General features: G+C 37.4%; 2 protein-coding genes across 2 annotated transcripts; one reads left to right on the top strand and one right to left on the bottom strand.

Moving 5' to 3' along the window:
- Positions 1–407: 407 nt before the first annotated feature.
- Positions 408–7,177, top strand: LOC132179280 (serine/threonine-protein kinase VIK). Its single transcript, XM_059591980.1, has 11 exons — positions 408–896; positions 1,586–1,660; positions 2,908–3,024; positions 3,651–3,745; positions 4,508–4,628; positions 4,758–4,837; positions 5,223–5,282; positions 5,538–5,659; positions 5,757–5,842; positions 5,923–6,038; positions 6,753–7,177. The coding sequence occupies exons 1-11, from the start codon at positions 591–593 to the stop codon at positions 6,877–6,879; spliced, it is 1,305 nt and encodes a 434-aa protein (XP_059447963.1). The 5' UTR covers positions 408–590; the 3' UTR covers positions 6,880–7,177.
- A 1,188-nt stretch (positions 7,178–8,365) lies between these two features.
- LOC132178689 (transmembrane emp24 domain-containing protein p24delta9-like) lies at positions 8,366–11,743 on the bottom strand. Its single transcript, XM_059591190.1, has 4 exons — positions 11,446–11,743; positions 11,135–11,344; positions 8,715–8,791; positions 8,366–8,615 (listed from the first exon to the last, which is right to left on the bottom strand). Exons 1-4 carry the CDS (start codon positions 11,647–11,649, stop codon positions 8,471–8,473), a joined length of 636 nt encoding a protein of 211 aa, XP_059447173.1. The 5' UTR covers positions 11,650–11,743; the 3' UTR covers positions 8,366–8,470.
- Between the last annotated feature and the right edge of the window lie 1,436 nt (positions 11,744–13,179).

A 13,179-nucleotide genomic window follows, 5' to 3' on the forward strand; every position in this document is an offset into this window, starting at 1 on the left:
CTTTACAGTGCTATTCATAAAAGTGATAGTCTTTCAAACTTTACAGTGCTATTCATAATGTATAAAACTTTAGACACATGATGCAGATTTGGGACTTAAATGAATTCCTATTTCTCTTTTTTTTTTTTTGTGGACATGAAAATAATAATAATAATAATAATAATTGTATTAAAAAAATCAATCTCGACCCGTTCGCATGTCGGTAAGCTTAGGAAATCCAAATATAAAGTAAAGATTAAAGCAATCGCAAAAGAAAATGAAATAAAGAGAGAGAGAAGAAAGTAATAGAAAGTAGGCACGCTATTCACACACTCACACTGTCGAAGGCACGAAGAAAGTCGGAGAGAGAATCACATTCTGTTGAAAAAGTAAAACCGGACTAACGGACATAAAAGTGATAAAACTGACATTAGACCTACAGGCTACAGCGCCCCAGCTCTCTCTCTCCAATTCATTTCCCACTTTTGCTAAAGCTAAAAACAGATTCCAAAATTCGCCAAGTCACACAGCTAAGCTGCTGCACAAAATCTCGCGCAAAGCAGCCAATCACAATCAAATCTAGTTGATCCGATCCGATCCAATCGCTGGTGATGAGCTCGGATTCGTGCTCCGGCGGCGAGAACCCCGGAAGTAAGGGAGGCTCAACGTCGGACAAGGAGAAGCAGAAGGAGAAGGCGAGGGTGAGCCGGACCTCGCTGATCCTCTGGCACGCCCACCAGAACGACGCAGTTGCGGTCCGCAAGCTTCTAGAGGAAGATCGGTCCCTGGTCCACGCCAGAGACTACGACAACCGTACTCCGCTCCATGTGGCCTCCCTCCACGGCTGGATCGACGTCGCCAAGTGCCTGATCGACTCTGGCGCCGACGTCAACGCTCAGGATCGCTGGAAGAACACCGTAATTCGTTCGCCAATTTACTGCTTTCTTTTTCCTCCTCTATATTAGTTTGTTGTTTAATTGAATTCGATGTTTAATTTTCTATGATATGTCAAATAAACTCTTGTAGTTATAAGAGAGGAGCCTATTCAAATTGTAATTTTCTGCGAATGGAACAGTAAAACTGTTGCAAAATACGCGAATGATTGTGGATAAGCTTCGGTCAATGAGTGTGGAGTTGAATGAGGGAGTAAGCGTGAGGTCATACAAAGTTTCTAATGCATGAATTTGCTTGCGAATGTAAAAATGGAAGTGCAATGTCTGGTGGAACTGCAAGTGAATAAACTGTGCCTAAGTCTAAAATAACACATTTCTATATCGGTATTTGTGAACATGAACTTGCAAGTTGATTTTCATTGACGTCGTTTGTTAACTTGGGTTGAATGGATGAAGCAGCATGTTATATAGTTTTTGTGTTTTTCTAAAGAAATAGGATGAAACAAATCGCTGCTACGTCACGTAGCTATTATCTTAAATTCCATTACACTTGCAAATCTGGAATTTAAATGCAATGGTATGATATGCATTATCAGGAAAAGGGATTCTTTTTACTCAATATGGGACTTATTTATTTATTTTATTTTATTTATAAGTATTTAATCTGGAATTTCCCTCAGATGAATAATTATCTGGAGTTTCCCTCATGACAGCCTCTAGCTGATGCTGAAGGAGCTAAAAAGCACAGCATGATTGAACTGTTGAAATCATATGGTGGCTTGTCGTACGTAAGTATATTGTCCTCTCTCTCTCTCTCTTTTCCTGGACTTTGATTGATGGGATAGCAAATTCTGCTTTTTAAGGAACTAGCTCAGTCTTAAGAACTTTCTTTCAGGAAGAGAAAACAGTAAGTTTTAGCACTAGTTTCTTCAGATGTGTGTTGCTGGAAACTTGTGGTCTGTTGCCTTTTATTGCCATCAAGGATAAATTGAGGTCATAAGTTTTGTGGATTTTAGCTTCCACTAGCCCTTTGTAGTGTGGTTATATCATCATATATTTTTCTTTTTTCTTTTTTACATGTCTGCATAAGGGGAGGAAAATGGGGGATAAGTATTCGAACTAGTGACCTCCGCTTCATGAAACGTAGTCTCCAGCTAGTTGGGCTATCCCCTTGGGGACAACATCATCATACCTTCATCACAAATAATGGGAGGGTTTGATTTGTGCGTTAATATATGATTTTTGGTAAAAAGAGAGAGAGAGAGAGAGGAGGGAAAGAACATAGGTTTGCTTATGGCTAGAGGGACTATGTTTTGGTATTTGGCCCACAATAATTAGACTTTGGACCGACCAAGTCGTCTTTTGCCAAAATGAATGTGTGATAATATGTAGTGGTGGTTGTCAGTGAACCTTCAAATACTATGGTTGATTTGGAGTTTCCTTCACAACTGTGAGTTCCCTGCTCTTTCTGGAAAACATATCATTCAAAACTCCTATAAGGGGTCCTGCCCATGAAAACGGTATGGTTGTAAACCCTTATGATGCTTGTCTTTTCTATGTTTTACTAGTTGTCAATTAGAAGTTGGATAACATGGCAAGGTGCTAAAGAAAGTTGGATAACATGGCAAGGTAATATATGTTAGTGGAGCTTCAATTTCGATACGTGAACTTGTGTTTCCTCATAAAATGAAATGAGAAGGGGGATCGGATTCTATTTGTACCGTATCTGAAATGAATTTTGGTTATTCCACCCTTCAACTCCTTTGGACTAGATTTTTGAGTCTTTTAACCATATAATTTAATCATTCTATTTTAATACATATGAAACGTGGAAACAATTTACAAGTCACATATGACCAGTTTGCTCCAACATGGAAATGCACCTTTCTTGTTTGTTCTTAATGTTCTAGCATCACATGCCTTCAAATTGGCATCATATCAATGCTAGGTATATGAGACTCGTAACATTCATATTCTGTGGATTTTTTGTTTTATTTGCTTTTGCAGGCTCTAAGTTTGATTATGCATTTTGCAGGGCCAAAATGGAAGCCATTTTGAACCAAAGCCTGTTCCACCCCCTCTGCCAAACAAGTGTGACTGGGAAATTGAACCTTCTGAGCTGGACTTCTCAAACTCGGCTATTATCGGCAAGGTCTGACTCTAGTTTTCTTTAAATTAGTAATGAACAAACACTATGGGGGCAAGTCATGCAAACTGTGCCAAGTAGTCACTATGATTTATAAAATTTCTTGTTTGAATGTTTTAATAAGCGAGTCTGATGATGCTATTCAAATACTGTGACTAGGATTTTTCTGTCTATTATTTTGCTGCAGCCAGAATTTAATTTTTGTTTTAGAAGTTATACATTCTGCCTTTGGTGTGTGGTATTTGTTCTTGGGGATCATATTACCAGTTATCACATGATTTCATTCCCATTGAAAGTATGCCACCTACACCTATACTTCATTTCCCCTGGCTAGGTAAGGTGCTGAGATAATTATTGAGAGAAATAGAATACATAGTATCTCTGAAATTGATCTTTGTAAGAGAGGGTAGTTCCCCTTAGGCTAAAATAATTCATCTTTACTCAGCACTTTCGCATAGTTGTTTCGTGCTGTTGGTCTGTCGTGTCTTTAACTTGTTGGTTCTGTCATTTAGTTTGCAACTTGAATCATTTATATTCTGCTCACAATCTGGGTGTCAGTGTACAGCTATCAGTGTGTTGCTTTAATCTATCTATATAGATGTGCTTTCACTGATGATGGCTGATGCTGGCAGGGATCTTTTGGTGAGATTTTAAAAGCCTATTGGCGTGGAACACCTGTAGCCATCAAACGCATTCTTCCATCACTTTCAGATGACAGATTGGTGATGTAAGATCCATTTTCTTATAACGTTTTTCTATAGGTTTTAATCATTTGTTGTATTATGGCTGTATAACCTGATTATTTTGGAGAAATAGTGTATTCTTTTCATATCTCTCTCTCACCCTCTCTCGTTCTCTCTGTCTGTGTGTATGTCTTCGTTCCAGTTTACATAATGAATCAACTCTCTGTATGTCGACTTTATTGTTATATCCTTTTTACACGGCTAGTCCCAATTCCGGATAAAGGAGGAGTTCATGGTTGGTTGACAGCCAGTGTAGAACTTTTGTCACATCTTATGAACATTTACATATGACTTTGGGGCTTTAACATAAAAAATAAAACAAAAAAAAATTAAAAACAAAAAACATGATTGTCAAATAAAGATATGGCCTAAATAGGGCCAACTAGCGTAAAAGGATCCATGTAACCACCCTCAATTAGTTGGGTGTAAGGTATAGTTGTGGTTGTGGTATATGTTATGAAATGCTCTGGTTGAGAGGGAGCAGAACCAAAGTAATGGATGAAATTTATATTTCATTTGGATTAGATATACTTTTCTTAGATGATTCGCTCAGAATTCTTTTCCGAGAGATGGTAAGTCTATAGAAATTGGAAGGGATCTTTACTATCCATTTATAAACATTCTGTAGGGCTTAAGAAAATTATTTATGTGGTGCTTGTTGCCTATATCAAAATTTCCTTTCTGACTCAGTTTCTAATTTACCAAAAAATGAAAATTGCTTACCTATTCTTTGCTTCCTGATTCAGTCAGGACTTTAGACACGAAGTTAATTTGCTAGTGAAGCTTCGTCACCCTAATATAGTCCAATTTCTTGGAGCTGTCACAGAGAAGAAGCCCCTTATGTTAATTACCGAGTATTTACGAGGGGTGAGTACATGCATATATTTTTTATGCTTCATATTGTGAATTGTGTTTCTTGAAATTGTTGCTAGTGATCTGAAAAATGTACTTGCAGAGAAACTCTTGCTTAATTGTTGCATTCATATGCTATTTTAGGGTGATCTTCATCAGTACCTCAAGGACAAAGGTTCACTTAATCCTTCAACAGCTATCAACTTTGCTCTGGACATCGCAAGGTACCCCTAATTCTTATGCCTACCTATAAGAAAAATGCAGATCCATACCCCGTAGGTCTGTTCTTGGTTGTTACATCTGCAATTCTAAATTACTGCTGTATCATAAGTAGGAAAGTTCATTTAAGCCACACCTTTTTGAGATTGTATGAAATAATTTTGTGTGGAGAGAGATGGATCTCCAGAGATATCTTTGCAGGGAAGGAAAGAGGCAAAAAATGGAGAGTGTGTATCTAATCACTTGCATACTGCGGAATGCCTTATTTTAGGCAATCTGATCAGGGCATTTGCATGACTCGATTATTACAGTCCTTACTAGGAGCAAGATGCAGTCTCAGTGAATTCAAATGTTATGCTAATCTGGCTTCTGTAAATCTTATGTGGGCAGAGGCATGGCTTATCTTCACAATGAACCAAATGTCATAGTTCACCGGGACCTAAAACCAAGGTTAGTAGATTCTGTATCAGATTTGTTGTCATATTCTTTATGTTGTACCGGAAACCGCTGATGTTGCGCTTTAATCAGTACTCTTAATATATCACTGTAATGAGGAGATTAATGTTCATAGGATATAATGCTTCTTCACCAATTGAAGAAGGACCTTCTCTTTCTTTTTCTCTAGCTTCCACCATCAAGAACATGTCGGTGGCTTCCATATTGCATTTTATATTTACCTGTTGAAATCTTGTTTATAAATTTCAGGAATGTTCTTCTAGTCAATTCCAGTGCAGACCATTTGAAAGTTGGAGATTTTGGACTAAGCAAGCTCATTAAGGTTCAGGATACTCGTGATGTCTACAAAATGACTGGAGAGACTGGAAGTTGTGAGTGTTTCTAATAGATTTTGTTTTAGCGGATATGAATTTTAATACTGAATAAATAATTATTTTTCTTTCTTTCTGGCATTAAACAAAACAAAAGACCGGTATATGGCTCCTGAAGTTTTCAAGCATAGGAGATATGATAAGAAGGTTGATGTTTTCTCTTTCGCGATGATACTGTATGAGGTAATGCTGGTTTCTGTAAGGAGTTGAGATCAGATGTAAAAGTTTTGAAATTAGTTCTAATTTGTTCCCAACTGGTTCAGATGCTTGAAGGGGACCCACCACTTGCAAGTTATGAGCCTTATGAAGCAGCAAAATATGTGGCTGAAGGGCACAGGCCTTCGTTTCGCTCAAAAGGATACACCAATGAACTGAGAGAGTGAGTTTTTTTAAAATTCTGTCAATTAAAAGGTTGCTTCTTTTCTCGTGCTTGTGTGGCCTACCTATGAACTGAATCCTTTTCTATTTCTTTATTTATGATGAAATGAATTCGATCCAAAATTCTGCGGCTGTATAATCATTAATAAATCAACTCAATCCCTCTTCCCTTAGAAGTCTACTCTCTCTTCCCTTAGAACTCTCTCTCTCTCTCTATCGATCTCTCTTCCCTTAGAAGTCTAGGTACATATACTGTCAAGATTGTCAGCCATCTTATCTTCCTCGCAGCCTTGCTCCTTGTTATTTTTCATCTCTCGTCCTTGTGGCACCTTTAACTAATCTGCACTTTAACTTTTGCATTGATTGATTTTGTTGCACATGAGGAAACCATTGTTGCTGATATTCTCTCATCGCCATGCTCATTTTTTTCCGTTACCAAGGCGGATGCCAAAAAAAAAAAAAGATTGTTACACATCTCTCATTATTTTAGCCATCTATTCAACGTTTATGTAAGCTATTCAATCACAACTATTCATGTTGTTCCACATGCAACTAGGCTGATGACTTCTGGCATATTGAATACTTATAATCGTTTAGAAAAACAGCACTGTGTTGATAGATGAATTAAAACCATTTTAGGAAATTATCTATCTTTGATATGCATAGCTGAAAAAGTCCAACTGCTAATATCTTTTTTGTATTGAATGGTTTCTAGGTTAACTGAGCAGTGTTGGGCGCCTGACATGAACCAAAGACCCTCTTTCTTGGAAATCCTCAAGAGGCTGGAAAAGATCAAGGAAAATCTACCGACTGACCATCATTGGCACTTATTCAATACATAACATTCAAGACCTATGTTACGGTCAGTACGTGGATAATATGTTTGCCTTTTCTGCCAGTCATCTCCTGTACTCCCAATTGAGCAGATGTGATTACGAATAGACTCAATTGGTAGTTTGCAAGAGAAATAGGGATGACTAGGTTACCGACTGTTCGAATTCTTATCGTTACCTGAGTAGATGATGTTGATTAATTTCCAGATTTTCTAAGATTATCATGTATTATCTTGATCTGAATTAGCCTGTCAAAGAGTCTTGTCCAAATTAACATATATATAATACATTTCATCATTTGACTGGATTTTTTTTTCTCTTTTTACTTTCGACTGTAATTTGTTTCTGCTCTGTTCTCTTTGAACAATTAGATGACACTTTTCAGCTCTTAGATCGTTTGTGTAAAGGCTTGAGTTGTTGATTCTGAAGATGATGTTTATGATATAGATGGTTTTGTTTTATGTACTAGTTTTTTTTTTTTTTTTTGTACAGAGTCAGTTCTACCCATCTTTTTTTTTTTGTATTATTAATTAAATAATGTATATATTTTTTGGTAAGGAATTTTTAACAGAAAAATTGTAAGAATAAAATTAAAAAAAGAACAAGATGGTTTACACTTGCAATTTTCTGGATGCAAATTGTGAACTTGAAACACTGTTCTCCAAGATTCGTGACGGTGGGCATCAGAGTGGATCTTCTATAGCTCATTGTGCGGGTTGTACTTACAGTCATCCGGACTTCAAAGACCAGAAATGGTTCAACTCGTTCGTGTTGCATTGCAAGGTAATATCGTTTAAATTTCTTGAACTGAAATGTTCGGCAACACAATCAAATCTTGCTTTAGACATGATTTACGATGGGATGATTCAGAAGTGTCCATTATTCACAATGCTAAAAAAATTTCTACCTGCAAGTTGTTTATAGGCCACTCCAAATGGGGTTTTTACGGGGAAGACTGCCAATCGTCAACAATATTCCCAACTCTCCCGTGTCATAGGGATCATCGCTTGTACTACCCACATCGACCACTCGTGTCACCCATGCATGCTTCCCTGACAAGAGTTGCCACGTTTCTTTACGGATACAAGATCACGTTTGCTAACAATTTTCAAAACCGTGTTTCCGGTGTCCAATCATTTTAAACTGTTATTTATATAAAACGCACTATGGGTCATTTTCTGCAACTTTGGCTTGCCAAATAGCAGGAATTGTGAACATTGACCAATATGAAAAAGTTACTACTGATGATTTCTTGTAAAAGTTGAAGCGGTAATTTATGTCACATTGTGAAAAATAATCTCACCAAACGGCTAGTTCTTAATAGGATTTTGCGAATGCAGATAACTTTAATTAGATCTCCTAAGACATCAATTTAAACAGAAACGAGATAATTGATGATTAAAGTTTTTTGTTCCAACATTGATGTAAGTTAGATATTAACACATAAGGAGATTCTGCACGCTGTAACAAAGACTCAAATTATTGAAAGCCCCACTTAATCTAACAATGCGATCTGAAAATTATTCTATCCGAGTACATCGTTGCTATAAGTTACATGAGCACAAATGAGAAAAATTCTCAAAAATTGTCCAGAATAAGATTAAATGAGCTTCTTTTTCTCAAAAAAGGTTTTCAAGTGCCATAGCTGCAAGCCTGCCACTGACAAGCAAACAAAAAGTGAGAGAATACTAAACCAGCCCATCCTGGAGTTCGTTGTTCTATTGAGCTCCTGCATTTCATCTTCTCTGAAACATGAAGCACAAACAGCATTGATAAAATAAGAAAAACAAAAATCTCCCTCTCTCTCTCTCTATGATATATTCAAGAAATTAATGTTTCCTTACCTTTCGCGGAGATAATACATTTCCTCCTGAATGGAAATAGCAGCATCATATAACTTCTTCAGTTCTAGTTCCATGACCTGGCATATAAAATAATGAAGACAACATAAATTGTTTTCCATATCTCAGCTCTAACATTTGCAAAAGGCTAGAGTTATTTGGCATATCACACAACTTAATATATATTAACTAAAAAAAAAAAGCACTTAATGAGAATGCAATTATTTGAAAAATATATAGAATTGAACTATACTTCTGGAGTAATTCCCAAAAAGGTAACTACTAATATTATGAGGAGTAGACTTCCTTTATTTAACAAGATAGACAAGAAAAATACCAATTTCGTTTGACTCCCAATTCCCAGATCTGTCCAGGAAAACTAACAATTTGAACAATAAACATGGTATAGTAGAAAGACAAATAATCTGCATGATCTTTTCATATTAAGAGACTGCATTCATAAATATTGTGTAAAGAGCAATCAGTTAACTCTGTGGACATAGCAAATAAAATGAGTTTCAAACTTACATAATGACATCACCGAAGAAAGAAACCCAAAGGCCCAAATTAGTGCAAGAATGTCTTTGGACAAGCAACATGTATAAGAAGGTTTTCTGAGCTAGGTTGTGAGCGCCCAGTTCTCAATAAATACGCAAGCCAATCATCTCAACCATATTTATAATCAGCAACATTAGGGAAACAGCCACATCAGTGTTTCGTACACTAATCTCCTAGGCACCAGGAAAAAGAATCAATCTATTCTCTTATTTTTATTTAACTGCTTTTAGGTTGTGTTTATTTCAACCTAAAATGTCTTCCGAAAAATGGTTTCCACATTTTCTGGTATTTGATGCAACTAGAAAATGCTGGTCAACAGCATACCTTCTTTTTTTTTTTTTTTTCAAAGGATGCAGCAAAGAATAAGCCATTTTCCATTGGCTTCCCACTAGGGGGGGAAAAAAAAAAACAAAATCTCTCCAGCTCTCTCTTCCTCCCGAAGCTTGTCTACCTCCATTTCCTCCAATCACCAAACCTAATTCCCCTCGAGCGCACCCTCCTCATCTCCGCAACTCATTGGATGAATTTGGACTCTCTACAATCAACACCCCCCTACACCCCCCTACACCCTCCACACCCTAGCTTCCAGTCTCACTCCAACTCCAACTAGATCGTCCACTTCAGACCCAAGAATGGTGACTACATCGGCACCAACGTCCACCATTTGATCCTTTTTGTTGGCATTGAATGCATAAGGACTCAACTGCCATCACCACCATTTGGCTCTCCAAAGAATTTCCCATTCCCACAGTGGTGTTGTATCTTCTCCCTTCATCTCTCTTTCTTTCTCTCTTTATGGCTGCCAACCTTCAGTGTCAATTGGCCTCACTTGTGGCTGGATTTAAAGTTTGGATGCCTTTTTGGATAATTGGGGATGGCTTAAATGCCAATTGACAATGAGTGTAGGTGTTGTTTGTTTAGGCTGATAATACTCAGGAGCACCTATAGTAGATTGCATCAGGGACCATAAATAACCAGCAGGCAGAATTTATAAGCTTATTACTATTGTCTTCAATAAGCAAATAGCTCAGCTGCCATATTCGATGGATTTAGAACAATTCTTCAATCTTGCTTAGGAGATGACTCCTCAAAATATTGGGTTCTCTATATGTAACAATCCAGGAAAAGCACTTGTCACATGCACGTTATCACTCAAAAGGACTAATCAAGTTACAATTCGGACTCCTTAAAATCACTTATATTTTATATGTAAGTTACACACACACTCAGTGGGAGTTGAACCCACAACCTCACCCTCCACCTTGCTACAAATGGACTACTAAGGAACCAATGTAGGACTTTTCACTCTTGAACACTTTTATAATCCATCCACTCAATGTGGGTAATTCATTTGTCACAATCTCTTCCACTCAAATCCCTAACGTCCCCATCAAGTCCAACGTCATGTAGTGGCCCAACGCTACATAGTGTTACTAGGTTGCTCTAATAACATTTGTAATGACACAGAGAAAACGTTAGCCACATCTGCACTAGTTGCAATTTGAGGTTCCTAAAATCGCTTATAAAATCTAATCTCACCTAATAAAAAACCAATGTGACTTATCACCTGTATGCACCTTTTTAATCTACTCACTCTATATGGGCAAATTCATTTGTCACACCATATCCATCTGAAAATAAATTTGACCAACTTTACATCCTGACAAATTAATATGCCTTAATAGATACATTCCCTATGCTCAATTTTTTTTGAGTTCACTACGAATAGGAACAAATTCTGTTCTCCGACAAGTAACTCCTCTATGCGAAAAACTCAAATTTCATTGCCCAAAAACCAAACTTAAAACCAACGAGCTAATCACATAACAAAAGAAACTGAATAATTAGCAAAAACAAAAACTTACATCAACTTGTCCTTTCTTAGCAACATTGGACCAGTCCTTGGCCGCCACACCAGTCCTCCAATCGAAATCCACTGTCATCGTGACCTTGGGGTTGTGATCAGGCCCCCAGAAGCACGCCATGTAATCTCCCGCCTCCGGCGCCGTGAACGCGAACTGCCCCGATCCCACCAGCTCCGCGTAATGGTAATTATTCCCATATGCCGAAGTTACCTATATATACAGTAAAGAGCAATATTCACCCAATTACCACCGCGGTCATATCAAATTCAAAACCCCACAAGCACAAACAAATTTGGCAAAAAGAAAATTACCCGAACGGTGACTTTGTGGGTATCGGGCATGGGATGGGCCTCGTCGGGATTGACCACGCTGTACTTGCCCACCGTCATGGAATTGCTCTTTATGTCTTCGGCGATGCACTTGGTCTGACCCGATTCCAGGTCGAACCGAACCGACTCCGACGTAGACAATAAGAACCCTAGGATTAGAAGAAAGCACAGGTTGAATCGAACCATGGTGCAATTGTCAAGTTGCTGCCTTTTCTCAGAGAGAAACAGAGAGTCGGAGATGGGCACCAAGTTTCGGACTTTCTACGCGAAACGGGAAACCTGAATAAAGGAAGAGGGGAAAAATGCAATGTAATTTATTTGTGCCACATGGTGATCCGTGATTGGAAGTGACGCGTAAGTTCTTTAATCTGGATCGCACTGATTGGTTGGCTATTATACGCAAGTATAGGCAACCATTAGATTGCAACGTTTACTAGTTTGAGGCCCAATTCCGCCATAATTGCCCGTGCTTTTACATTTTTTTTTTCCTTTTTGGGCCGCTCATATTTGCTGCTTTTGATCCACAATAGGTATCCAATATGGGCTGTTGCGAGGCCCATTAGTCGATGTTATCTGCTTTAGTGTTCGCTTAAGGAAAAGTTTTATCTTGTATTTTGAGAAAATTAGTTTGTATTTCATTGAACTTCAACGAACAAAAGAGACATAAACTTTAACAGGCAAGAGGAGGCTCACATCACAGACTCAAGTTTTGTAATTGCATTTTTTTTACTGAGTCTTGAACTTACACTTTTACGTGTAAAATTGTTTGCTTTTATTAGGACACATAAGAGCCCGAAGATTTCGACCCATAGGATTTCGGGTAGGGACAAAGTAGGCTTAGTCGGCGGTGACACCATTTTGATTATATACAGAGTTTCAATACGTTAATGAACAATGTAATATAGCAGTGTTGATCACAGAACATGTGGTATATATTCTTAATTCCATCCTTGCACCCAAATATATATTTAGGAAGCATGGGATTTTCTTCAAACCAAGGATACATGTGTAGAAGAAGATATTGGATTTGGTTATTACATTGGCCTCATAAAATCAAATCCTCTATGCAATCCACTTTTCTCTAGAGACTACTCATCTAGAATAACACCACACCATGCATGACACGAGATCTTCCACTTTATGAAGAACAAAAAGGGTAAAAAGAAGGTTATTTCCATCAAAATGGTCATAAAGAAGGCATTCAATAGAATGGAAAGGAACTTCCTCATTCTCTCGAAGGATTTAATAACTAGATTGACATTTATGCTCATTATTCACATTCCTTTCAATTAATAAAGGTGGAATTCCATATCATTTATCTTCCTTTTGCAAATCACCTCTTTATCTTAAGTAATTGCCAATACTTTTCCCTTTTCCTTTTATACTTTTGGAATAATCAATTATCAATAATATTGATGACTCAATTATTAGATAGTCTTACCAAAAAAAAAATTATTATTATTATTAGTATTAGATAATGTCATGTCATATAGGGAGCGTCTCATTTGTGCACATTTGGTGAATGCTCTAGACCTTGAAATATAATTAAGAAAACTAGTAAATGCTTCTCCATGGGTTGAACTGGACCAGATTTGTATGTTCCTAGGTTTAGTCAGTATTGGGGCCTAGTGGGACATTGATAATGATACATCTTAAATCACAAAACACTGAAAATTGTAACCTAAGTGCTAATAATGTGAGTGGGGTAGGAGCAAA

The sequence above is a fragment of the Corylus avellana genome, chromosome ca4 (assembly GCF_901000735.1).
Source record: "Corylus avellana chromosome ca4, CavTom2PMs-1.0".
NCBI lineage: Eukaryota > Viridiplantae > Streptophyta > Magnoliopsida > Fagales > Betulaceae > Corylus > Corylus avellana.